At 57.7% G+C, this 24,936-nt stretch overlaps 1 protein-coding gene across 3 annotated transcripts in view; it reads left to right on the top strand.

The window, feature by feature from the left end:
* Positions 1–24,936, top strand: part of MAD1L1 (mitotic arrest deficient 1 like 1) — a 313,102-nt gene that overhangs the window by 49,456 nt on the left and 238,710 nt on the right. For all 3 annotated transcript variants that reach the window (XM_059414286.1, XM_059414287.1, XM_059414288.1), the window contains exon 10: positions 11,334–11,420. In XM_059414286.1, the coding sequence (XP_059270269.1) occupies positions 11,334–11,420 (87 nt within the window). The remainder of the gene's footprint in view (positions 1–11,333; positions 11,421–24,936) is intronic.

Genomic DNA, 24,936 nt, shown 5'->3' with positions numbered 1-24,936 from the left:
GATTTTATTTATTTACTCGAGAGAGAGACAGTGAGAGAGAGCATGAATGAGGAGAAGGTCAGAGAGAGAAGCAGACTCCCCATGGAGCTGGGAGTCCGATGCGGGACTCGATCCCGGGACTCCAGGATCATGACCTGAGCCGAAGGCAGTCGTCCAACCAACTGAGCCACCCAGGCGTCCCAGAACTTTGTTCTTAATCATGTTTCATGAGTAACATCCTTTACCAAGTGGTGGAATGCATATAGATAGAAACTGGTTCCTCAAGGGAGTCCTGTCCATCTTCCTAGATTTTCAGTGTCGTTGTATAGACCTGGTAGCCCTGCGTGTGGGTGACAGCCTTCCTTTCATGTCCCGTGTCCTTGTGCTGGATGACAGCACACCCTTCATGGCACCTGATCCGTGGCTGCCCAGCTGTCTTGGGTGGGGCTGCTGTTATTTCCCTGCAGGTGAGGATTTGGGCTGTTTCTTTGTCTTGTTGTAAATAGCAGGATAAACTTGTATACCCCCCTCTCTCTAAAATGAATGGACATCAAGACCTTTGTGCTCCTCCTGCTCAGTCCTCCAGTGGCTTGTGATCACACTGAGAATAAAACTCAGAGTGTTGAGCACAGCTATGGGGCCGCTCGCCTGGGCCCTGGGCCCTCAGGACCCGGGGTCTGTCCGGACTCTCCCAGAACTCCCCTCCTGTGTTTGTGCCTCAGGCACCCAGCACTCAGTGCACCCTTGCTCTGGGGACCTGGCCTCACTGGGCTTGTTCTCCACCTTGTTGCTGTCATCACAGCGAGCAGATCCTCGGGCCACTTTTGTTTTGCAAACAGAATCCTAGATTAGGAGAGTAGGTCCTGTTCTCCTGGTCCCTTCCTCACCTGAGCATAGATAGACCCATGTTCAGAAAGGTAGAGTAACCTGCCTGGGGCTCTGCAGCCATCTGGGGGTCCCTCCTGGGACCACTGCCTGGGCCTCTAGCAGGTCTGCTGCTTCTTCACGGTTCTGAGCCCTTTCCTCCTGTGTGGCTTGGCAGGTTCAGAGCATCTTCGCCATGTGGGCTCTCGTTTTGGGAGTGTCCTCTCTTCCTGCATTGCCTTTGATTGTCGCAGGCGGCAGACCTGGTCTTTAACTCTCCCTTCTTTGCTCTGCTAGCCGCTGTCTCTCTGCTGAAAGAAATCCCCACGGGCAGGCTGCGTGGGCCGGGGTGGGGGTGGGGTACTGAATTTATTGTTCGGGGTTTTGTAATTCTTGAACAGGAGGGGTCGCGACCAGGAGTGGACAGTTGGGGTGGCGGTCTAGCATGTCTGAGTCATGGCGTGGGTGAACTGGCGGGGAGGTGGGCGTGATGTCCCCTTCCTCTCACACGCCTCTACCTTCCTGCCGCATCGTTCACCTTCTTCCCTGTGGGGCTGGGGTACCCGGCCTGTGGCAGCATATCTGGCCTTGTGAGCTGTGATTCCTCCCCTGACACCAGCCCAGTCCCCACCTGCTTCCTGGTGTCGGGAGAAGTGTTCCCCAAAGCCACTGCTCGGGTGTGCACGATGACGGCTGTCCTCTCAGCCTGCGAAACTGCCTGCGGGGCTCACGTTTGCGGAGGGATGTGTCCTTCTGTGTCCAGCTATGCCTGAGCCCCCTGCTTGCTGCCCTGTTCGAGTTCCTGGCGAAAGTGGGCTTTGGGGCCACTATGTAGCTGCCTTTTTGAATGTTTAAAGTGTTCAAGAGATCAACTTTTCCAGAGATTAAGGGAGCAGGGAGAGAAAATTGTGGCGTTTGTTTGAAAGGTTCTGAGAGCTTTTTTTAGCTCAGACAGTTCAAAGAGCGCCTCTTGTTAGTCAGAGGAATATTCTAGCATCCCTGGGGTGGTCACACCGGCTTAATTGGGACCCAGGCTGCTTTGAAGTCCTTTTAATCCTGCCTGAGCTTGGGGAAGGAATTTGAAGGCAGCAACTGTAAGTCTGAAATTTCTTCATTTTATTTACATGTGTCTGGGGACTTGTGTAAGTCGTTTCCCTGAATTGGTTAAGCCGGGTTGCTGGCTGATGGACGGCAGCATCTGGGGCCTCGCCGGGCGCGGTCAGGTGGCTGCTGCTGACCGTGGCCGGGAGTTTGCTGTCCTTGGAGCTGTCCTCGTAGATGGTCTCCATGTGGGGAGTCTGTAGTTGTGCCAAAGTCACGTAAGGAGGGGTCTCTCCACCCCGACAGTCCTGACCTCACTAACCGAGTGTCCTGCTGCAGGCCTCGGAGGGGAGGTCGGACTGCAGCTGCTGGAATTCCAGCCACGGGTTCGTTCCTGTGGAGGGACCTGAGGGCACGTGTGCCACCAGCGAGCCACGGCCTGTCATGGTGCATCCTGACCTCCTCGATGTTCCCCCTACTCCTTGTTCCTTCCCTTCCTGCCACCACCCACAGAGTGGCTGTATGGACTCCGATTCTGTCCTTTGGCTCCCGTCTGTCTCTGAAACACAGCGGGTGCTCAGTACGCTGGCTTGTTTGCATTTTGTAAACATTTGAAATGTTTTATACGTGGAAAAGCATGTCTTTAAGGAACATGCATGTTCCTCTGTCTCTCTACCCCCAAGTCACGAAGAACAGTGGCTCCTCCAAAGCCTAGTGGGAACCCCGTCCTTCTGGAGCTGGCTGGCCTCTGCGAACCTGGCCCAGGCAGGGCACTCTCTGGGCTTGAGAAGCTCCTGTCTCTGCTGGTGCACGCATGACCCTGATTCCTTCGTTCAGTGTCATGGGGGCTCGTAACCTATAAATGTGTGAGGGAAGCCGTGTTTCCATGAAAACACTGTTGAATGCTTCAGAAAGCCTCACAGGACTGTTAGCTCACGGCTGCTGAACAGCGCCTGGCTGGGAGATAGACCGGGGGGTGGGGGTGGGGGGTTGGAAGATTCAGGAAGGTTGCAGGTGTCCATGTTCAGGAAACAGCCGAAATAGTGGATGGTGGTTCATGGTGTCTGTAAAAATGTTAGGTGGAACTCAAGTTTGAAAACCCACATTTGGAGAAGTCTGCATCTTGGTGGGGGCTTGTGCATTTGTACCATTTACCAGGTTTGTGACGTCTGTGTGGGGGGTCACTGGCCGGTCCTGGTGACTTTACGTAGGAAGCCTCCTGCTGGTACGTGTCTGGCTTTCTGGTACATGTAGCCGAACACTGTTGGTGGATAGTCTGCAATTGTTCCATTATAAATGGCCATGACTAGACTTTCATGCATTAACTTATTATGGGATAGATCTAACTCTGCAATGTAAATTTACAGCGCTAAGCTTCACAGTTGTTTTTTAAATAGTGTAATGCTTTCCAGTTTTCATCCTGTCCTACAGAAGCTGCTGTTTTTGTCTCATTTGTCCTTCTAGACATTTCTTATGCATCTATAAACCAGCTCAGCCACGCTTGCTTATACCCTGTCTCTTTCATACAAAACGTGGCCTAGCGCTCTAGTTCTGCTCCATTTTTTTTTTTCTCTAGCAGAACACTTTTGAGACCTTCTCACATATAAAAAGATTCTTCTTTTCTCTTTTAAACAGATTTCATTGTAGGGGTGCACTGTGATTTATTCAACCAGCAATTCTAAACTTCTGCTCTGCTGGTCTGAATTCCAGCTCTGGTTGGATTCAGTTTTGTTAGTTACTGTTCTGCAAAGATAATGTGTGTTTTTACTTATTCAACTAATATTTATGGCCAGCCTACTGCCCTGGGCCCAGTGCTGTTGGAGGTTCACGGACAGTGTAAGAAACGAAACAAAACAGCAGTGTTTGTCTGGAGCCTGAATTCTAGTTGAAGCAGAACAAGTAAACAAGTGGGGGCTCTGTGAAGGGGCGGGCATGAGGCAGGGGGACAGAAGTTCGGGGCCGTGGCTATGGGCTCCAGTAGGTTGGTGGGGGCGGGCCCAAAGGAAACCTTGGGGATGTTTGAGCAGGGACCTGAGAGAGCCAAGGGATGTGCTCTGCAGGCACCTGGGGGAGAAGGCTTCCAGAAGAGGGGTGCACAGAGGCCCTGGGGTGGGCCCATGGGAGGCCGGGCCGTGCTGGCTCCATGGGCTCCGTGGGCAACTTTGGCGCTGCCCTGGCATTGTGGAGGGCATGCGCTGCTCAGTTGGATGCGAGGTGTGAGGCCTCACTTAGATTTTAAGTGCTCGCTGTGGTTGCTGGCTTACAAGCTGATGCTTGGAGGCAAGGATGAGATGCAGGAGATGGGCCCCCAGGCCCCTAGATGGTCACAGGAGAGCCAGGATGGGTGGAGAGGAGTGGGGTGGGAGGAGCTGGAAGGGCTCTCTAGCTAGGAGCTGTCCAGGACGCAGGTGGGCAATCCTGGAACTCAGGACCCCGAGTCTCTTGTTGGGGGTCTGGCCCAGGGTGAGGGGGTGGGGAGCACGAGGTGGGTTAGGGGCGGGGGTGAGAGGCACCCGGCAGGAAGATGCCAGTGAAGGGACTGGAGAAGGAGTGGAGCTGTCCTGGGAGGATGGGCAGAGCCGAGGGGGTGGGTGTGGTGGTTCGCAGCCAGTCCCTGCCTGGGGGGGAGGGAGAGCACAGGTGGGGCTGACTCGGGCATGGGGAGCGAGGCTACTGTGCAGAGGTGCTCCAGTGGAGAGGGGGGCTGAGGCTCTGTCAAGCAGGGGTAGGCTGTGCAGACCCTTCCGGAGTGTTCCCTGTGGGCAGCGGGGGCCTAAGGGAGGGTTGTCCACGGGCAGTAGCTTGTCAGGCAGGCAGTGTGATGGTGGGGAGAGAGGCCTTTGTTTCTGAGTGAGAGCATCATGAATTGATTGTGGGGGATGGCTGCAGTGGGATAGGGGCCTGTGGGTGTATGCTGAGACCCTGTCTCTTAACTGGCCTGCACCTCTCTGTGGGGAAAGAGCCACTTGTTCTCTTTATCTGGGAAGACAGGCAGTTTTAGAAGATGTGTGGATGGCTGCTGTCTACGCTGGATGTCTGCTGTCTACCACTTGGCCAACGTGTCACGGAGTAGGGGGAGGAACAGATGACCTTTGTGGGTGCCTGAGGTTTCAGGACCATCAGTGGTCACTTCCTCTGGAGTGTCTGATCTCCAGCTCTGTAGCCATAGGCCTGGGGGCAGCAGGGACAGCCACTGAGGGTGACCCCATCAGAACCTGGTCCACGTCCAGGTCACAGGGAATTCATCCTTTTCTTTGGGAAAACAGTCGCTGCTTTTCCCATCCTGAGACAGCAGGTTTTATCTTAAGTCAGCGCTTGGTGACATAGTCCCCCCCCCTCTCCCCCATCCCAGCCCCATGTCCTCCCACAGCTGTGCCCTGTCATCAAGAAATATCTGATTTAATGGGACATCCCATTGCCCCTGTGGCTTTGCAGTCATGAATGTCTGTCCTCCTTTTGGGTTTAAGCCAAGTTTTGTGGTGCAGCGTTTTCTAATCCTGGTTCTGCCTACTTTTTGCGGCGGGGTTTGTCCCCCTATTATAGGGCCCTATGCCTGGCTGAAGCCACTCCCGGAAGCCGGGGCCCAGTGGGCTTTTTCCTGGGCAGAGTGGTTTCCTGGGAAGTGAGCTTGAGCGTTGTCTTAGAAATTGGAGTCCTCTGGATCTCCCAAAATGGGGACTTCGGGCTCGGATGGGAGACCTGGCACCTGCTGGCATGAGCCTCAGGAAGAAGAGCTGCTGGGCGGACGGCCTTTCCTTGAGAGCCCCCCGCGGGGTGACTCCCCCAGGCCCCCGCTGTGCTGTGCACAGCTGAGTTGGCGTCAGAATTCAGCTGCAGAGTGAACAAAAAGACGTCTTTCCTCTTGAAAGCCCACCAGTCAGAGTTAAAAGGCTTCACAGCTAAAGCCAGCGTTGTCAGCAGCAGCTGTCACAGCGTGGGCTGCCGTGGGGACTGTCACTCTCCTGTCATTTCCGAGTCCAGGATCCGGAGGCCCTCTGAAGGCCTTCCGCCTCATCGTGTGTGAAGTGCAGGTCTGGGGACAGATTGACGCTCCTGTCTGAGTGCTCCCGTGCTGTGTCTGGGCCGAGTGTGGCTGGCCGGGAGCGCCGAGCCAGGCCCCAGAGCACTTGCTAAAACATCTCTGCACAGCTGTGGCTCTGCGACAGGCCAGGAGGTCTCTGGAGACTCGGCGCCCTGCCCGTTGGAGGTGCTTTGGCCCCTGTTCTGTGACCTGATGCCGGTGAAGGCTGCAGTTCAGTAATCCCTCCTGCTGGCCTAGCTCCCCGCTCCCTAGCTAGCCACTCACGGCGGGCGGCTGGCGCTGTGGGCATGGCTCTCCATCCCTGGCTCCCAGGGCTTCTCCTGCCTTGTCCCCAGCCATCACCTCTTCAGGATGCCCTTCCCCCGTTGTCCCCCGCCCCGGGTCATGCTGCGTTGAGCTCCCCTAGGCAGCCGCAGGTGCTGTCAGCCTCTGGCTTCTGCTCTCCAACTGCACGTTTCCAACGACTCTTTGCACGTAGTTAAGACACTGCATGGGGGGGTGTTTCAAGTTTTATTTGTATTCCGACACGTAGGTTATCGTAGGTTAAAGATCGTAGGTTAAAGATCCCTTTGACTGCCACTGCTGGTCTCCGCCCTGACCTGGAGGTGCCCCCGGCATCCATTTGGGGTGAATCTTTTCTGAGCGTGCTCTGTAAATACATGCCTGTGTCAGTGGCATGTTTTCTTTGAGCCTGGACTTGTGAAGTTGTTGGTGCAGTTTTAGGGACGCTGCCCCTGAGCTCTTTCCCTGAGCACCTGCTGGACACACCTGGTCCTTTGGGAGGAGGAGGGAGTGCTTCTGGAGGAAGGGCTGGGCGGCTGCCTGCAGGCCAGGGGGTCCTGAAACAGTTGTCCATGTTCCCATCCTATGGGCCCCCCCAACAGTGCTGCCTTCACGCCCCCCTTTCCCTGAGACATACCAGGCATCTCGGCCCTGCCTCTGGGGTCTTCATCTTTTGTCCTCTGTGCTCTGTGTCCAGACCTGTGTAAGTTGGAGAGCACGGGCGGAGAAACATATACAGACATGACATGTGACATTGTGCACACATGCCGGTCTGCCTCCTTTGCCGCCATTGGTCTGGCCACTGGGGAGGGTGGCCTGGGCCTCCAGAACGGCGGGTCTCCCTCGGGCCCGCATGCGCTGTGCAGAGTGTGCCTGGGGGCCCTGACCTGTGTTATGAACCTGGGGAGGCCTGAGGGGCTTCCCATGCCTAGCCCAGCCTTAGTGAGCTGCCGGGACGCCAGCATGAGAGTGTAGGTCCTGGCATCCTATGGAAGGGCGGAAGGCCCATGGGCTCGGCCCATGAGCTGCTCTGTGAGCCCCCTCGCCAGATGTGCAGTCTTCTCGGCTTAGCCCCAGTCACTGTGGTCCCCAGGTTCCACCGGTTGAAAGTACAGTTTAGGAAAAACTTCAGGAAACTTTAGGAAAAAACTTTAGGAAAAAATTCTATAATTTGTGATGTTCTCATCAGAAATTATAGAAACTCTGGAGGGTGCCCTGCCTCTGTGATGGGGGCCTGGCTCTTCCCACGTGTGTTCTCCCTGCTGTCCACACAGGCGCATTGCTGGTCTAGTCCATCTGGCTTTTGGCTTTTGCTCTTCTCAGTGTGTGTATTTTTGTAATGAGAAGACCCACACATGTTGGCATTTCAAAATGCTGCTCCCGTCACCTCCCCTTCCTGTTCTCACGTGAGTAGCTCATGGTGTGAAAGTAGCCTGAGTGTGCACGACGGTGCAGGGGCCTGGCCGCCAGCCACCTGACATGGGATGCAGCTGTCTGCTTTGTCCTCTGCGCCTCTGTCACGAAGCATGGGTCGTGGAGGTCATGGCCTAGTCTTCTGGGATTCTTTTAGATTTGGACCAAATCCTGGAATCAAATATTTGTATGTCAAATTGACAGAGAACCTGAGAGAGTGTTTTCTTTTCTTTCTTTCTTTTTTTTTTTTTTTAAAGATTTTATTTATTCATTCATGAGAGACACAGAGAGAGAGAGAGAGAGGCAGAGGGAGAAGTAGGATCCCAGCTGAGCAGGGAGCCTGATGAGGGCCTCTATCCCAGGACCCTGGGATCATGACCTGAGCTGAGGGCAGATGCTTCACTGACTGAGCCCCCCCAGGTGCCCCAAATCCCACACACTTTAACATATTGATTCCTTATTTCGAGTTGGACCTGGTATTCCTCATTTATGCAGTGAGATGTCACCCGTCACTGTCACTTGTGTCTTGTTTCCCCCGCAGTGTTATGTGGGTTGGCTTGTATACCTTACAAAAACCATTGCAAAGGCTCCCGTGTCCTCTTGCACCCACGTGGCTAGAGAGTGTGCAAGGCTTGTTGGGTGACTGTGCTATGCTATGTCTGGTTCCTCGGGTTTGGGGCTCTGCTCAGAGGAGCCCTGTTGAGCCGCGAGTCAGCTTGCAGTTGTCTGGACGGTGACTGAACCCTGGCTGACTCTTTCCTTGAAAGAAGGTCCCCCTGTTCTCCATCTCTGCGGGGAGAATGTGCCGGCATTGGGAGACCCCTGAGTATTGCCTGCTGGTTTTCTGTGCTTTGGGTTGTTAGAGGAAAGCGGGGCCCGGTGCTTGCAGGGGTGACTGGTCAGGACAGTCTGGTTGCAGACCAGAGTCTGGATGCAGCCAGAGGCAGAGCCGCAGGTGTCGGCCCCGCAGGCGACCGAGGAAAGGGCTGCATGGTGGCCGTGAGCCCTCCAGCAGCTGCAGGCCGGCTGATGCGTGGGCATCATGCCATGCAGTCTTGTCTTCTGGAATTGGGCGTGTGAGGGAAGCAGTCCCTGCAGCCCACATCCTTGCGCCGCGAGGAGGGGGTGGCTCATTTGAATGGTGGCACCTAGAATTTGGGGGCTGGGACCCGGGCCAAGGACCAGCCTGCTGGGGGGGGTCTGCCACAGGTGTGCCGTCCAGATCTGCATGGCTGGGTGTCGTGGTTTATGTGGGGATGCTCTGGGAGGGGCAGCGCAAACTCAGGCCACCTAGACTGTGGATGTCCCGCTCTTCAGGCAAGTGGACCAGGTGTGTGTGGCTGGTGTGCTCTCTGGGGGACGGAGTGCTCTCTGGGGGACGGAGGGACGTTGGCTTGCCGCTCCATTCACTTGAATGTGGAGCCAGGCCCCTCGATGGCTGCCCAGCAGTCCCGCAATACTTGGGCATCTGAGGGCCTCTGTGTGAGCATTGGTTGAGAGAGCAGAGACCCAGGACGCTGGGGTGTGTGTGTGTTTGTGCTTGTGCGGGGGCGGCCTCATGTGCACTGGCCTGGGTGGGAGCCCCAGGGGCCGCTGGTGCCCTGCCTGCAGTGGGGTGGAGTGTTTCACAGTGCGTGTTCGGTTCACTTTTCTCCTGATTGGAACCGTTTCAATTTTCCCTCTTTATGAAATTGTGTCATTTCAAAATATGTTCAGAGGAGATAAGAGAGCCTAGGTGAAGGTTGAGTCTGGTTGTCCACTGTGTCTAACTCCTGGCTTTGGGGCCAGATCTGGACCTCAGGACACCAAGCTTGTTTCACGTGCTCCTGACCCTGCCGTTTGGCCTCTGGGTTTCTGGAAGGCATCTACCTGGAGGGAGCTGCAGGTGACCCGTCCTTGGTCACCGAGAACCCCTAGAGTCTCCGTGGTCATCTGCTACTGGGTCCTGTCCATGGGCCCTTCCCAGCACTCGGGCCTGAGCAGCTGTCTCAGGCAGAAGACGCGGTGCCCATCTGCATCCCCACGAAGCGAGGGCAGGGCCAGGGGCAGTGCCCACGTGGAGACGCATGCTGGCTTGTTGGCGTGTTCTCATTAGACTCATCCCACGGACTTGGTAACCGTTCATGTACCCCTGGACTGGGTGACACAGGGAAACAACAGCTTGACTATCTCTAGAATGTTTCAGAAAAAAATACCTCTTGGCTTGAAAAGATGTATTTTTATGTCTGTATTTTTAACTCCCCGAGGTTGGGAAACTTGAGGAAGCTCCAAGAAGAATGGGAGCTGGCGTTCAAGGCTGGCTCAAGCCCTCACCGTGCTGGATTTCAGTCTTGCCCAAGGTCCTTCCAGATGATCACGTGGTCTGGGGAGGAGCGCGGGGAGAAATTGCTCCTTTGCCCCATGGTTCCTTCAGGCCCAGTGAGGGGCTGTTTCTCAGGTGGCCAGGAGGGGAGTCCATGAGGGCATCTGCGAGGGAGAGAGCCAGGGAACACCTGCAGAAAGGGTGCGGACTGCAGATGTCCAGGTGTGTGACCAGTCGGGCCATACGGGTGTCATGGACTGCGGACGGGTCACAGGTCCGTGAGCTCCTGTTCTAGGGACGGCAGACACTGAGAGACCCTGAGGCGAATGCCGAGTGGGGCAGGCAGGATGGGGAGCAGCCTGGGGGTGTGATGGGAGGGTCCCTGTTCCAGGGAGTGCTGATTGTCCTGAGACCTCTTGAGGACAGAGCACTGCGAGCACAGGGTGAACTGCCGCAGAATTTGGTAACACTGGGGTGACATGTCCATATCCAGAGGCAAGGCTGTGGGAGGTAGACCCCTGGGGCCTAGTCCTATGGTGGATGCTTGTGGGAGCCAGGCCCTGTGGTGACCTTGGAGGCCAGGGAGAGAGCCTTTGGATCCTTTAGTGACCAGTAGCCACTCCTGTGGTTTGTCACAGCCCCCGTGGCTCCTTCAGTGGCAGAGGAGGCTGTGGCGCCTCCCACCCATGGCCCTAGGCTTGGTTCTTAGGCCCAGAGCTCAGCTGCCACTCACGGGCCAGGGAGCCCCTTAGCTTGCTTGCCATGCGCTGTGTGGGGACCACGCCCGCCGTGCTGGTTGTCATCATAGTCTATCGCAGGTGTTCTGCTGCATGCTGGCGTCCGGTTCAGAAGGGTTCGGTGGCGGCCCAGTGCTGCTCAGAGAGGAGTGCGCTGCGAGCCACTCCTGACACCTGGAGGCTCTGTTTCCTCCTCTGAGGTGGCGACAGGGCAGTGGGGCTGCTCTGGATGGGAGCTGAGATGGGCAGCGTGGAGCAGCGTGACCATGACGAGGCATCGTCTGTGGGGGCATCTGCTGTGGCCTATCTTCCCGTCGCTGGTTCCAGGGAGACGGGCACACGACCTGTGCCGAGTAACCCCCAGCTCCCCTGCCCTTCTCTGCAGGGTGACGCTGGTGGCTCGCTGTTGACCGGTTCTTACAACTGAAGTGGAGTTGTGTCAAATAAGAATCATTTACCTGTTATTACATGGCCAGGGATGGGCTGCGGTTGGAACCCAGGTCATGGTGTGCGCACAGTGACGTGCCACACTGGCCTGGGAGCCACACACGGACGCCACCCCTCCTGGGTCTGTGACTCCTCGGCTTCTGGCATGGTTTTGGCGGCTGTCCTGTGCAAAATGAGGTCCTCTACAGGAGGTGGCTGACGCTACCATGTGTTCTCAATCCTGCAGAACCCCGGAAGACCTGTCTAGGTTTGTTGTTGAGCTGCAGCAGCGGGAGCTGGCCTTGCAGGACCGGAACAACACCATCACCACCAGGTAGGCCTGGCGGCCCGGGCGTGTGTGGGGTGGTGGAGCCCCCAGTGTGGGTGTCCCCTGGGTGTGGCTTAGCGGCTCCACCTCATTGCTCCCTTGGCCTTGGGCTGAGTGAGTGGGAGCTGGGTCTGTCTGAGGGGTGCAGGAGGCCTCACGTTTCTGCCACATGCCCGGCTGCCCCTGCCTTCCCGTGCCTGGGGGCCTTGGGAAGGATGTGTGCGGCATCGGGGAACCCTGGCTTTGTTGGGGTGTGAGCTCCAAGTGACCCCCTGATTGTGGGGAGCCTTGAGCCCAGGCGGGCAGTGCATGTGTGTTTGCATGCAGGTAGACCTGTGGGCTCAGGAAGGTCCCCAGAGAGGAACAGAGAGATGCCTTCGGTCGTGGGTAGAGGGAAGACCTTTGCCTGGGGCTGCATAGTGAGGAAGGAGTCCCCCTTTTTGGTGGGAGGCCTGGAGGCCAGCAGCTGTGTGACATTGTGCAGGCTCAGCATTAGGTTTTCCCTCCTAACCCCATGAGGCCAGCACACGCTCCGTCATTACACTCCATCCTGACACGACCCCACGGGGAAGGGCTTGGTCACATAAGCTGCCCCACTCCATGCATCGATCTTAAGTCCTGGGTCCTCGGGCTGCCTGAGCTTTTGCCCTGGTTGACTCCAAACCCAGGGTTTCCTTCCACACCCCACCCGTTTGAGGGTTTGCTAGCATGACTCAGAATTCAGGAAAATGCTTTCTGTGCCATCACTGATTTATTGCAAAGGTTGCAGTCTGAGCAGCCAGATGGAAGAGGTGCCTGGGTGAGGGGTGGTGGGGGGGGTGAGTGCTTCCCTATTATCTCTGGGTGCAGCCCTGTTCCCAGCACCTTGGTGTGTCCCCAGCTTGGCAGCTGTCTGAGCCCTGCGTGGGCTTGGCGGGGTGTGTGTGTGTGTGTGTGTGTGTGTGTCTGATGGTGTCTCCCTGCTTACGTCATGCTTATGTTATAGGCTGCTGGGGAGGAGCTCGGGCCCCACCCCCCAACCCCCACGGGGGTGATTGCTCAATCTGGCCCCTTCTGCAGCCCCCTTGTTAGCTCAGACGGGACAGTGGATGCAAGGGGCTTGTTAGGAGTCATGAGATGCCCTACCACTTCAGCAACCCTAGGGGTCTTAGGAGCTCATTGCCAGGAAAGGGGGCAGAGACCAGATGCTTCTCCGTCAGGCTGCCCCTGGCTTCTGCTGTGTGGTTGGCCTCCTTTCTCTGGGCTCAGGTGACCCATCCGCAGGCCAAAGGAGAGGCCTCTTTCTCCGGTCTCCACTTTGGAACAAGGAGGCCTTTGGAACAAGGACCCCTGCCAGCAGATGCCCCTCCAGCCTCATGGGCCCAGGCACAGAACTGTTCCAGACGGGATGGGGTCCCTTGGTCTGCGGCTGGCCCACTTCCGTGGGGCTCCGTAGGGGGCCGACCGCTGAGTGGGGTCGGGTCCCCACGGGCGAGTGGGTCTGTGAGCAGCCGGCCTCAGCCTTGTGTGGACGCAGGGTCTTAAGGGCTCACTAGTAGCCAGAGGGAAGGATTTCTTATTTGGGGGGTTGATGTCACTTTGAAAATTGGCTTTTAGAAGCATCTGGTTGTGTTGGACATAATCACGTCAATTTAGCTTAAAAACCTCAAACGATAAAGATTGCCTTTTGCTTTCAAAGCTACTGTCAGATGAAACGGGTGTTAAGAGTGATTTGAAATTAAAGCTTTTACATTTTTCCAGACGATCTTCACTTTACTTTGCATTTGAAACAGAATGAACTGTTCAAGGAAAGAAAACTCGCCTTCGTTTTTCTCAGGCCAAACCCTGAGGTTTTGGGAAGGCTGGCTTTCGTGTACGGGGAGGTGGAGGCAAGAGCCGCTCCAGCCACAGGCCCCGACAGCCAGCTCACTTGCGGTAGTGAGCGCAGAGCTGACCTTCCCTTCTCCATTCTGGGAGTAGCCATCTCCTGTGCTGGTACCTTGTCCACCTCTCCAGACCCCTGGCTCCCCTCTGGGAGCAAGCTCACATGACAGATGGCCGGGCAGGCCCCTGATGAGGTGGTAGGGACCCTGTGATGCGAGGCCCTTCCTGATCAGCACGGAGAGGACTTGTGTGTCCGGCGTCCTTCACACTGGCTGGCTGCCGGGAAGCTGCCGGGTCTGTGGGTTGTGGCCTTGTGTGGGGGGCTGGGAGCCCTGGTGAAGGCAGGATAGTCGACTTCATTCCCTGTTGACTGGGGGTGCCGGGGGCCCCTGGGCAGCCTTTGGAGGAGGCTGTTGCTTGGTGAAGGGGACTTGAATGAGTGGTGGGAGGGAGTCCTTGCTCATGTTGCCCGTCCCCCTCTCCGAGAGGTGGTGCCCTTGGCTGCGCGTCTTCCTGGCAGCCCACAGGTTGATGGCTTCCCTGTCATCCCCGAGGGGGACTTGAGATCGGCATATTGGTCATAATTCTTTGTGTGGCTCTTTCCTTGCTGTTTGTCTGCAGCATTTAGGCCATCCTCGCAAACCGTCTGGAGTGTGATTAGGCCTTGTCATCTTTGTCATCGTGTGTCTGCGTGAGTTATGGTGCTCTTGGGCTGTCCTGAGGCCAGCAAGGCCGGTGACGGCCACAGAAGATTCATGATGACTGAGGACCTGTTTTCTGTGCATCAGGGTGGAGTTCATGCTGCGCTAGGAGCTCCAGCAGGTCCCTGGCTCTAGCTCAGGCTGGCCGGCCACTAAGTTGCTGTGTGTCCTTGGACAGAGGAGTCAGCCTGTGCCTCCTGTCAGATGAGAAAGGTGATAACCGTCACGGGACAGTGGTGCGCTGAGGAAGAAGGCTCTGTCAGTGTCAGGTAGACCTGTGCCTGGTGGGGGACAGGGCACGAGCGGCCTCTGGGGTATTTGAGGACATGGTGACGTGAGTCGTCTCCTATATGTGCCCAGAGGAGGCCCAGAAGGGGGTGGACTTGGGGTTGGCATGCAGGACTAGTGACGTCAGGTGAGAGAACAAGCCTGGGGGCGGGTGACCTTGAAGCATGAAGACCGGCGTGACCTTGTCTGTGTGTCGATGGAGGGTGCACGGGAAATTGCCTTGGACCTGGTGTGTTGAGGAGCTCGTGGGGTCCGAGAGAGGTTGGAGAGGCCGTGGACAGTCAGAGATGTAGGCATGCTCAGTGTCTCCCGTGGACTCCACCCCGGGCTGCTGGGCGCCCAAGCAGTGCCGAGGTCCCGCTCGGCCCGGGGCTCCCACTCGGAGCTCCGGCATCTGTTCTCACGAGGCCCGATCTCCCTGCGTGGGGCTCCTGCTCTGATACGTTCTGGTCTGCTGAGTTCCTTATATGCCCTGCGCTTGTGCCGCAGGCTTTTTGGGGCAGGGACGGCATGTTGTGTGCGACGGCGTCCCCGGGGACGCAGAGGACGTGGGTGAGGAGCTGCTCAGTGAGCGCGTGTCGGCTGAAGGAATGAATGAACAGCCCGACTGAAGAGGCACAGTGATGGACCACTGGCCGGGTGAACCCCGTGGGACTGTGCCTGGCGGTCGTGGGGCCCACCAGCTGGGCTCTGGGTGCCCCCTGCTGGGCTGGCTGGAGTACTTCCTGTCACTGGGAGGGCCCGGCTTTGCCTCGTGCCTCAGTGGTCCAGTTCCGGGACTCCCCGGGGCTCTGTGATCACCTGACTGGCCTTCATCAGGACCAGCCCCACAGCTGTTCCCCTCCCCAGGCCTCACTCTGGTCTTAGCCACGACTGTCTCTGCAGGAGCATGTCCTGGGGCTTTCCAGGGGTGTGGACTGGGGCCCTGTTGGTTTGGCCAGCTCCCGGTGTTGCTCGGTGTAAACGGGCTTCAGTGGGTGGTGCCGAGGCAGCCCATGTCTGAGGCCTTGTCTTCACACGTTCCTTGGTGGCAGTCTGTAGTGGTGCATCTGTTCCACAGACACCGGCACGTGCCTGTGAGCTCGGTGACTCCATCAACCGGGACCCTTTCCTCAGGCTGGGCTGGGCTCTGTCAGTTTGCACTGGTCACAGCGCTCACATGGTGGGAGGCCCAGACTCCCTGCCGTGGGTGCATCGAGACCCGTGGTGCTGTCTCTCTGGGGCTGGGGGTGAGCTGACCCCCAGCACACACAAACAGTGTACAGCGTCGGGGGCTCCCATGTGGAGGGAGGAAGTGATGAGATTTTTGGAAGCTCCAACCTTTTCGGAGCCTGCGAATTAGTCATAGTGACATTCGTTCTTGTGCTATGTCCTGGGCCCTTGGGAATCTTCCTTGGGTGCTTGCTTCCATGCAGAGGTCAGAGCCCAGTCTTTTGCTGTAGACCATGCTGTCTGTCTGGGGCAGATAGCTATCAGTCTAGGGTAGATCGGCTGTCTGTCTGGCTTAGGGTGGCCATTTAGGGTAGATTACACTGTCTGTCTGTCTGTCTGTCTGGTGTAGACCACACCATGTTGGGTAGACAGGCTGTCTCTCTGGCTTAGGCTGGCCATCTGACAGAACTTCCGGTGATGCTCTTCTCCTGTAGCTATGGAGCCCTTGCACTGTGGCCAGTGTGGGAGAAAAACCACATCTGTAATGTAACATTAAGTGGTCGCTTGTGTTTGGTTTGTAGCTTCCGGGTGTGGCTGCATGGCCTTAGTCCAGGGTCTAAAGTTCAGCTCTGCCACGTGCCATCGGGACCAGTCCTTGAGGGTCCCTCATCTAGAACATGGAGATGTAGCAAGCGCAGGAGATGGTTTGGCCCCTTGTGGGGTCGGCACGCGGGTTAGCTGGGACAATAAACTTACATCCCTGTTCCGGCTCCTCACTGATGAGCCAGCTGTCAGTATGCAGCAGGTGTTGTCACCTCGTGCCCCCGTTGTCATCGACAGCCTTGTCCTCCTGTTGTGATGATGACAGTCTTGGCACATAAGAACTCATGACCTTCCTTGTGGCTGCCTAGCTCTGTTCCTTGGTGCCCTTCCTCTGCTGGGTTCCCTCTGTTCCTTGCTGTGCTCTGGATGGCAGCTCTGGGTCTGGCTTTGTCCAGCCCCCATCAGCTTCCAGGGTGTGGTCTGGCTCCCCCTCACTGGGCTGTGCCCCTGCTTCTACTTCCCCTTCCACCTCTCTGGGGAAGGGGATGAAGGGGATGCTTCGGGGCAGCCCTGGCTGGAGGTGGAAGGACAGCATTCCGTGCAAAGCCCCGGCCCCTTGCGACGCTGGCTGCCCTTTTGCTGTAGCCCCTACACCCTGGTCCATCCCCTCGGCTACACCGGGAATGGCTTGGGCTCCAGACCCTTTGCACTCGTTACTATACTTCGTGGCCAGCACAGGCTGGCCGTGGCTTGGCGAGGGTTTCACGGGTAAGGAGTCAGAGTGGGTGCCGTGCTCTTGGGCACCACATGGTGTCCTGCCGCTGTGCCTCACATCTGCATGGGTGGCCCCGGGCAAGAGCCCCTCAGTTGGCTGCCGTGACTGGAAGTGTGTGCCCCTCTCCTTGACTCTGGGTTGCTCCTTATGCCCCATATGTTCAGGAATCCAGGACTCTCTTCCACCACTGGCTGCCATCTCCTTCAGATGACGAGGGTTCGTGGCAGCATTTCCCACTGGCTGCCTCTGCTGTCCCTACCGCCTTCCCTTAGTGTCTGCCCCTGCTGACTTCTCCACCCCTTCCCGTTTCCACCGCCTCTGCCACACAGCCCCCCTTCAGCAGTGGGACACGCTGTGGCTGCCTCTGTCCCTGCTGGCCCTGGCACTTTGCTCAGGCCGTGGCTGACTTGGAATTTCTCTGTGGCTGCGGCTGACTCGCTCCTCAGGGAGACTTCCCGTTAGACTGCGTGTCCTGTAATTAAATGTGTCTTCGTCATGTGCTTGCTCGTCTACCTTGTCCCCAGGCTGGGTCTTGGTGGTTGGGGTCGCCGCTGTGGTTCTGGCCAGAGTGACCTGGGGCATGCAGTGAGTGAGTGCGGTGCTGGAGGTGTGAGGCTCGGGGGCTGGGGGTGCACAGGCCTCACACGTTCACCTGGCCAGGCCCTCTTGACTTTTCAATCCACCGAGACGACAGGCGGTTATCTTGGCTCTGCCTGCAGAGCACCTGAGTCCAAGTGCCGGCCACGTGGGTGCCAGCTGTGTCCCCACCCGACTGCGAGGCTGGCCCTAGTAGCACTTCCTGCCCCGCAGGGTCTGTGTGCAGAGGAGCCTCTTGAGATGGGCCTCAGACTGTCCCTCGGGCAGGTGCACATGTACAGGACCCTCTGGGGCATTCTGTGTCACTCGCCAGTAGGCTGTGGTCTGCTGCTGCCCTTGGGGCCTTGCCTTTCTTTCCTGTCCTTGTCGCCATCGTGTCACTCCTCTCTGTGCCCAGGGCCTCACCTACCTCATGCTTCTCACCTCCTCTGTCAGGAAGTCACAGGGCTCCTCTCTGTTCTAGAACATTCTAGCATTGCTCCCTGACGGAGGGCTAATGCTTCTGGTCTTCATGGCGGCATCTGTGTGTGTCCATCCTCACCTTTTCCTGTGGGAGAGTCCATCCTGCTCAGGCTGCAGCTACCCCCTGCCTCCGAATGTTGTTTCTGTGCTCTTCCTGGCACTAATCTGATGCGTTGATCGACCAGTTGATGTGTGCCTGGTGCATTTCTCCGTTTGAGTGTGAACTCCATGAGAGTGCAGGGACCGTGAGCACAGGATCGGTGCCCAGGGCACATCTGTTCAGTAAAGAATAAGTGTCTTTTTCTCTTTCCCCAGGATACATTGTCGATTCCCTGAGCAGTGGTGTCTCTGGATTCTCATGTCCTCACCCCTGCTGATGAGGATTGGGGGTGAGCGGAGACATCCCCCGGCAGTGCCTATGATCCCAGCCCTTCACCTCCACCTTGTGAGGACTGGGGGTCAGCGGGGACGTCCTGTGGCAGTGCCCACGATCCCAGTTCCTCACCCCTACCTGGCGAGGACTGGGGGTCAGCGGGGATGTCCCCTGGAAGTGCCCACAATCCCACCCCCTCACCCCTACCTGCCAAGGACTGGGGGTCAGTGGGGACGTCCCCCGGCAGTGCCTACGATCCCAGCCCCTCCCCCCACCTGGTGAAGACTGGGGGTCAGCAGGCATGTCCCCCGGCAGTGCCCAGCTCCTCACCCCTACCTGGCGAGGACTGGGGGTCAGTGGGGATGTCCCCCGGCAGTGTTCCTGTCCTCGTCCTTGCCAGGATTAGGGGATGGGGGGATCACTCACTGGGACCTCTCCTTCTTTGCGAGTCCTTCGTCAACCGCTCCCTCTCTGAATCTGTGGAGGCTGCAGCAGTGGGGCTGGCTGAGTTGGCACCTGTCTTGCGTGCAGTTGGCCTGGAGCTTGTCCCCTGGCTCCTGCACCCCATCTTGGCCGTGGTGCTGCCAGTCCTCACTGTGGTCTGCTCTGCCCCACACTGCGGCAGGCCAACGGCTTAAAGCCAGTCACACGACGTCCACTGGAGAGTACACGTTGCTGATTTTCTCTACAAAGTGGGTTTTGTAACCCGTTTCATGGTAGCTGGGAAGGCTCCTCCTGCTCCAGGTTTATGGCTGGTGCCCAAGGGGAGACAGCCTGGTGTCCTCAGTGCAGCTGTGACCAGGGTGTCGTTCTGCACAGGCGGGCATCGGTCACTGAGATCCCAGCTTGGAAAGCATCGCATGCTGCAGCCTGGGCTGCCTGAGCCTCGAGGAACACTGACTGCCAGGGCAGTTTGGGGTGGCGCAGGAGGGGGAGCTGTGGGTAACCCTGTGGGGGCGGGGTGTGTGTGCATCTGGATGCACGTGTGCTCATACATGTGTTCTCGTGCTGATGCCGAGGCTCGGAGAAGGAAAAGGTGTGGGTTCCAAGAGGAGACGTGGTTGCTTTCTAGCCACGAGGTGGATCGGGATCGCTTCTAGGGGCAAGCAGGTTTTGAGTCAGATTTGGCCAGATTGTGAAAAATAATAATGACCTGAGAACGGCATATGTGAGGGCCGAGGGGGTCTGCCTGCCTGGCCTGCTGCGCAGACCCCTCACGTCTGTCCTGGGAGGACCTTGGCTGGGGTCTCCTCCAGCCGTCGGACTGCAGACTACAGTTGGGTGGGCACTGAGCCCTGTGTGGGGAGCCGAGGGGCTTATGGCTGTGGGAACCCCTGCCTGTGGTTTCTGTGTCCTGCTTCTGTCCCTCACCATCCCTGTAGTCACCCGCAGGCTGGCTCCCAGCAGGCTGGACCATGCGGATGCGTGTCTGCTAGGGTGCTGGGGTGCCTTGCTGCCCAAGCCAGGCTGACGACCAGGGAGGCCAGACCTGAGTATCGGCCCATGGGGTTGAGGCGTCTGTGTGGGCTTCATTTTCTTTATACCCCAAACCGGGGTCATGACACTGGCTGATTCGTAGGGTGGTGGTGACCAGGCAGGCACTGAGCACAGCACCCGACCGCTGTCAGAGCTCAGTGAAAGGCAGCCTCCTCCCTTGTCCCAGCACACACAGCCCCCATTCAGGATGGTCTTGGGTCTGGCACACACATGCTAATACTGGCCTGTCTGCAAATCAGGGCCTGTCTTCTTCACTGAGCCGTGACATGTGGACGGAGCCATGGCTGTGCCCCAAAGCTCTGTCACCTGAGGGGACATTAGGACTGGGCCTTGGAGGCGGTTGGGGTGGAGCAGGTGTGTCCCCTTGGGACTGCTGCCCTCCTGCTGTGTGGGGTCTGCCTGAGGGCTCTGGCCAACTGCTGGGCTGCCCTTACTTTGGTTTTCAGACTCCCTCCCTCCTTGCTTGGAACTTCTGGCAGGAAGGAGAGAGCCCAGGAATCCCTGCGACAGTCGCGGCTGAGCAGAGGCACCCCGGGCCTTCCACCCCTCGGGGCCCAAAGGCTGCTGGCACCTGCCTGCAGTGCCCGTGTTCTGACGTGAGGTGGTGCCCACGGCACTGGCAGCCTTTCTCCCGCTCAGTCCGGTCCTCCGAGCTTCCCCTGGGGCCTCCCCAGTGGGAGTACCAAACCTGTAAATTCTGTGGCCGGTTAGAGAGGGTAAGGGAGGGAGGGGGAGAGCGCGAGGGCTCAGCGCTGGGGGGCTTCTTCTCAAGCAGCCGTTTCTGGGTCTGCCGGTTGGCTCCTGGCCGGTGTTGGTGGGATGTGCGGGGCGGGTGCATGCCTTCTGCTAATGTATCTCCAGCTTGGCCTGGGCTAGGTAGGAGTCACCTTCATCATCTGGACTGTAACCATCTGGCTTCTATCCCAGAGACTAAGGTCCCCTCCCCCTAGGGGACATATGGGTTCCCCAGGGAAGTCTGGGCTCATCGGCAGACGTTGCTGGGATTCCTGGCGGTGCCACACCCTGGCACAGGGCAGCTGCCGGCAAAGGGGCAGGTTTGGGAGAGTGGCCTCGGGGGGATGACCATAGGGCCTTGGTCGTGGGACGTGCCCTTTAAAGACCAAGGCTTCTGATGAGCTGGACGGCTTGCGTGTGCTTTGTTGTGAGAGAACAGCAGCTCTCACGGGCTGTGCACAGTGGGGGTCCATGTGCGTGTGGTGGTCCATTGCCATGGTCGGTGCCCTCTGTGGCTGGAGAGCTCGCTGGCTCTTTTGCCATGGCCTCCGTGGTGTGACCTCCAAACTGTCACCCAACTCAGTAAGCGCACAGAATCCCCTGTGACATGTAAATGTGCATTCTGGGCTCTCAGACACCTCATCTTCAGCCAGCTGCCAGGAGCACGGTTGTGGAGTTGTAAGAACGTCCGTTCTGCTTCAGTTCCTCCTGCTGTCAACAGAGAGGGGCCTGGTCCCTGCTTTCTTCTCCGGACCTTATCAGAAGGTCCTTGAAGTCCCGTGAGCTCCCTGGACATAGGATGGCAGAATTTTCTAAAGACTGGCTCTGTTGTGTTGGCAGTCATCAGCCTTGTGCTTCTGGGGCCCTTCCTGTGGATGCACTTAGGGGTTCTGCCTGGAGGTGGTGTGTGTGTGTCACCGCGGGCCCTGCCAGCGGAGTTCTGTGTCTGGCCTCTGGGCCCTTTGCTCCACATGCAGACCTGCTGGTTCTGAGCCTCCGCATGGACTGTTCTAGCTGCGTCCCTGCCCGGCTGGCGTGTATTTGCTTCCCTCTGCTTCTGGGCCAGGAGGGTACCTTGTGCTCGGTTCTCCCAAATCTGAGGCTTAGCTGGTCTGTCCTTGGGAGACAGAGCCTGTCTTGGCTGGGCCGTCCCAGCTGAGGGAGAGCTCCATGTGCTCCCCAGGCACTGTCAGTGCGCCCTGCCCTGGCACCAGTGCAGCCTGAGATTGTGCCGGCAGGGACACAAGGTTTGGACCTGTGGTGCTGCAGGGACATAGTGGCAGAGTGGTGGTTGTGGGCAGGGTGTGGGGCAACAGTGGTCCGGAAGAGCAGGGGTCTGTAGCGGAGGCCAGCCAGGAATGGGCAGGGCAGGGTAAGGAAGGGTAGGGGTTGGCCAGAGTGTGGGATGGGCTTAGCAGGACGTGGGGTGGGTAGGGCAGGCTGTGGGCTGAGTGGGCAGGGCCTGGGCATAGGGTAGGGCAGGGCGAGGGGTGGGTAGGGCAGGGTGTGGGCAGGGCGTGGGCGCAGGGCAGGGCTCTGGCTGCTCCTCAGGGCTGAGCCATCCTGTGACCTCTGCCGTGGCAGCCGGCTCGCGTTGTCTCTTGTCAGCAAGAGAAGATGCCATTAATACTTCACGCCCAGACTGTTTTCTTACGTGTTTTGCATTTCCATATTTAAAATGGAATTTGCATATTCATGGTCTTTTAAATAGGTTTTTATTGTTCAGGGATGTGGAAATGGATAAAATGTGAAACTCCTCCTTTTATTCAAGCACTGGAAGGAATTTTCATCCCTAAAATGAAATCCGTTTCTGGGCAGTTAGTTCTGTAGCAGTTGCCGTAGGAAAATTACCCTGGCAGCGGGGTTGTCCTAGGTTGGGGTGGCTGTGCCCTCGGCAGGGACTGGGCAGGGTGGGCCTCCGGCCTGTTCCCCAGTCTGCAGCCCGGCCCAAGTGTCAGCCCCCTTGGGGAGAGCAAGAAGGACAGGCACCTGCCCTCCCCTTGGTTCTCTCCCAACTGGGACCTTACCTTCCTCCAGGAGCCAGGGACGAGGTCACTCATGTTCCTTTGGAGACAGAACATAAGGTAAACAAGGCTCTGGATTTTAGAAGGGGCTGAGCCCTTCCCTTTAGACCTGGCAGTCTCACCTGGTGGGCCAGCCATGTCCTCAGTGCCCATGGGGGAGGTGTCCCTGTCACTAGAGCCCTGTGCCAGCCATGGACTCGCACCCAAGGTAGCTTGTGCGGGCCCAGGGCCTGGGCCCAGGGGAGGCAGCTGCTTCGCTGCTACCCGCCTGGGACTGGGACGGAGCTGGCCGCCCTCTCCGTGCCATCTCCCCCTCCGTGGAGAGGGATTATTTCAGGGATGTGGGAGGTGCTGGCCTGGAGCTGGTTGAAGACGTACTGGTATTTTCATTTCTCTGTGTTTGGGCCAAGCTTCTGGGATGTTTGGGTCGAAGGGAGTTGAGTGGAGACCCCGGACACTGGTAAGGAGCAGGGTGCCCAGGATGCCCTTGGCTCTGGGGTTTTGCGTGGGGCCAAGCTGGGCTCCAGGGCCGTGGAAGGCTTGAGAACATGCAGAGCTGTGGCTGCAGTGGCCTCTGCTGTGGTTTGGTGTGTCGCAGACACAGGGCCAGATGGGGGCTCTTGGCAGTCCGGGTAGTAGAAGGGCCTTGGAGCTCCCAGGGTGACTGAAACAGGGCAGGGAGGTTTTTTTCAGCTCCGGCCGGGGCTGCTGATGGAACCCGCCTGATTGCAGAGCTTCCTGCTCATTGGACTCTTGATTCTTTTAACATGGAATTTTTTTCATCTCAGAGAGGCCTTTGTAAGTCTCACATAGAGGTCTAGAACACACGATGATGAACTTTCAAAGTTTTTATATCGTCAGACGCACAGTGCAGAAACAGCAAAGCTGAAATGAGGTCTTATGTCTGTTGTTGAGTCTCTAAGTGTCACTGATTATGAGGCTGGGACCCAGCGATTTCCTCGCCCAGGGTCACCTGCATGGCTCTGCTCGAGTGAGGCTGGGCTGCAGAGGACAGTGGCCATCCTCCTATCACAGGGAGTGTTGTGAGTGCCGGCAGCTTCCATCAGGGTGGCATTCCGCGCCTAACTGGGACTCGTGGACACAGTGACAGAAGGTACAGGTGTTGGATCTCCCCATACCCAGACCGTCACCCTGGCCCACACTGGAACCCCCTTGGCCTGGGGTCTCTGGGTGAAGGGACCACATCCAGTTTCTCCCTGTTGCTGGTGGGGGCTCACAGGGTGTATCCTTCGCCCCACTGGCTTCTGGTATTGCTGGAATGACAGTCTGTCCTGGCGCTTTTCTGGTGACTTCCATGTGCTCAGGATAGGCTCAGAGATGGGGATGGGGTCAGCTCCCAGGGCAGACAAATCATCTTTAGTACCCCCTACCTGTCCAAGAATGTAGGTGTCCACACACATTGGGACATGACTAGAGGCCGGTGATACCTGAATGTTGTTTATTGTTGGTAAGAAGGAGATAGTGAGAGATCTTACGGAGCCTTGAAACTTGCAAAGGGACTGATGTAGACGCAGCCGCTGGCCCTCCCTGCTTCCCCTGTGGCAAGAGCCAAAGCAGGTGGTCAAGCCTCCTGGACTCACCATCCCATTTCCTCAGCCCAGGGCCTCCTTCTGGGAGGAAGACTCAAGGCTCCTTGTTGACACATCTCTCAGTTTCCCGATGGCCTTGTGTGGACTTGATGAGCCGTAGAGCCTGCTTGCCACTGGTCACTGTAAGGAGCGAACCTGGGAATGTGCCTTCAGGTTCTGGGGGACGAGTGCAGGTTAGCAGTCCTCTGATGTCGTAAGGCAATGTCAGTGCACTTTTGTGGTGTTTGGCAGTGCATTAAAGCCTGCTCCGCCTGGTAGCCTAGCCCAGAGGAGGCCTGGGGAGGGAGGCAGTGCTGAGACGGTGGAGGACACGGCCTGGACACAGCCCGGACACTTAGCTCAGGCCAGCTTGTTTGGGAACAGTGGCCTGTGGAAGGCATCAGTTGGCACACACATCTGCTGGTGCCTCTTGAGTGGTCTCCCTAGAGCCTGCTAGAAACTGGATAAGTCAGAGAGCACAGAAGCATGTGCTGGTGCCACACTGTGAGGGCACCAGAAACTTCACACACGCTGTCCTCTCTGCCCCTCGCACCACCGGCATGCAGAACACTGTACCCTGCGTGTGCGCTGGTCTCACTGCACGGACCTCCTCCGGGTTGGAGCTTGGCCATGCCCTCAGGCGCATCTGGCTTCAGACCCTGGGGGGCTCTTATCATTTTGCCTCTCATCGGGCATTGATTTTTCAATGGCTGGCTTAACTGCAGGTCGCTCCTCAGGGTCACGAGACCTTTCTTCCTGACCCTTGTCTGATACTTGAGGCAGAGAAGTGGTTTAGTAGACTCGGGAGGAAGAGCAGCAGTGATCTCCTCACGCGTGGGCAGTAATGGTCAGTCTGTTGTCAGGCGCCGGACACCTGAGGGCACCTGATTGCCGTGGCTGGTGCCACAGACCTTCTGGATGAA

This window comes from Mustela nigripes, chromosome 11 (genome assembly GCF_022355385.1).
Source record: "Mustela nigripes isolate SB6536 chromosome 11, MUSNIG.SB6536, whole genome shotgun sequence".
Classification (NCBI taxonomy): domain Eukaryota; kingdom Metazoa; phylum Chordata; class Mammalia; order Carnivora; family Mustelidae; genus Mustela; species Mustela nigripes.
Note: the sequence above shows the minus strand (reverse complement) of the source record. Positions and strands in the feature narration are given on the sequence as shown.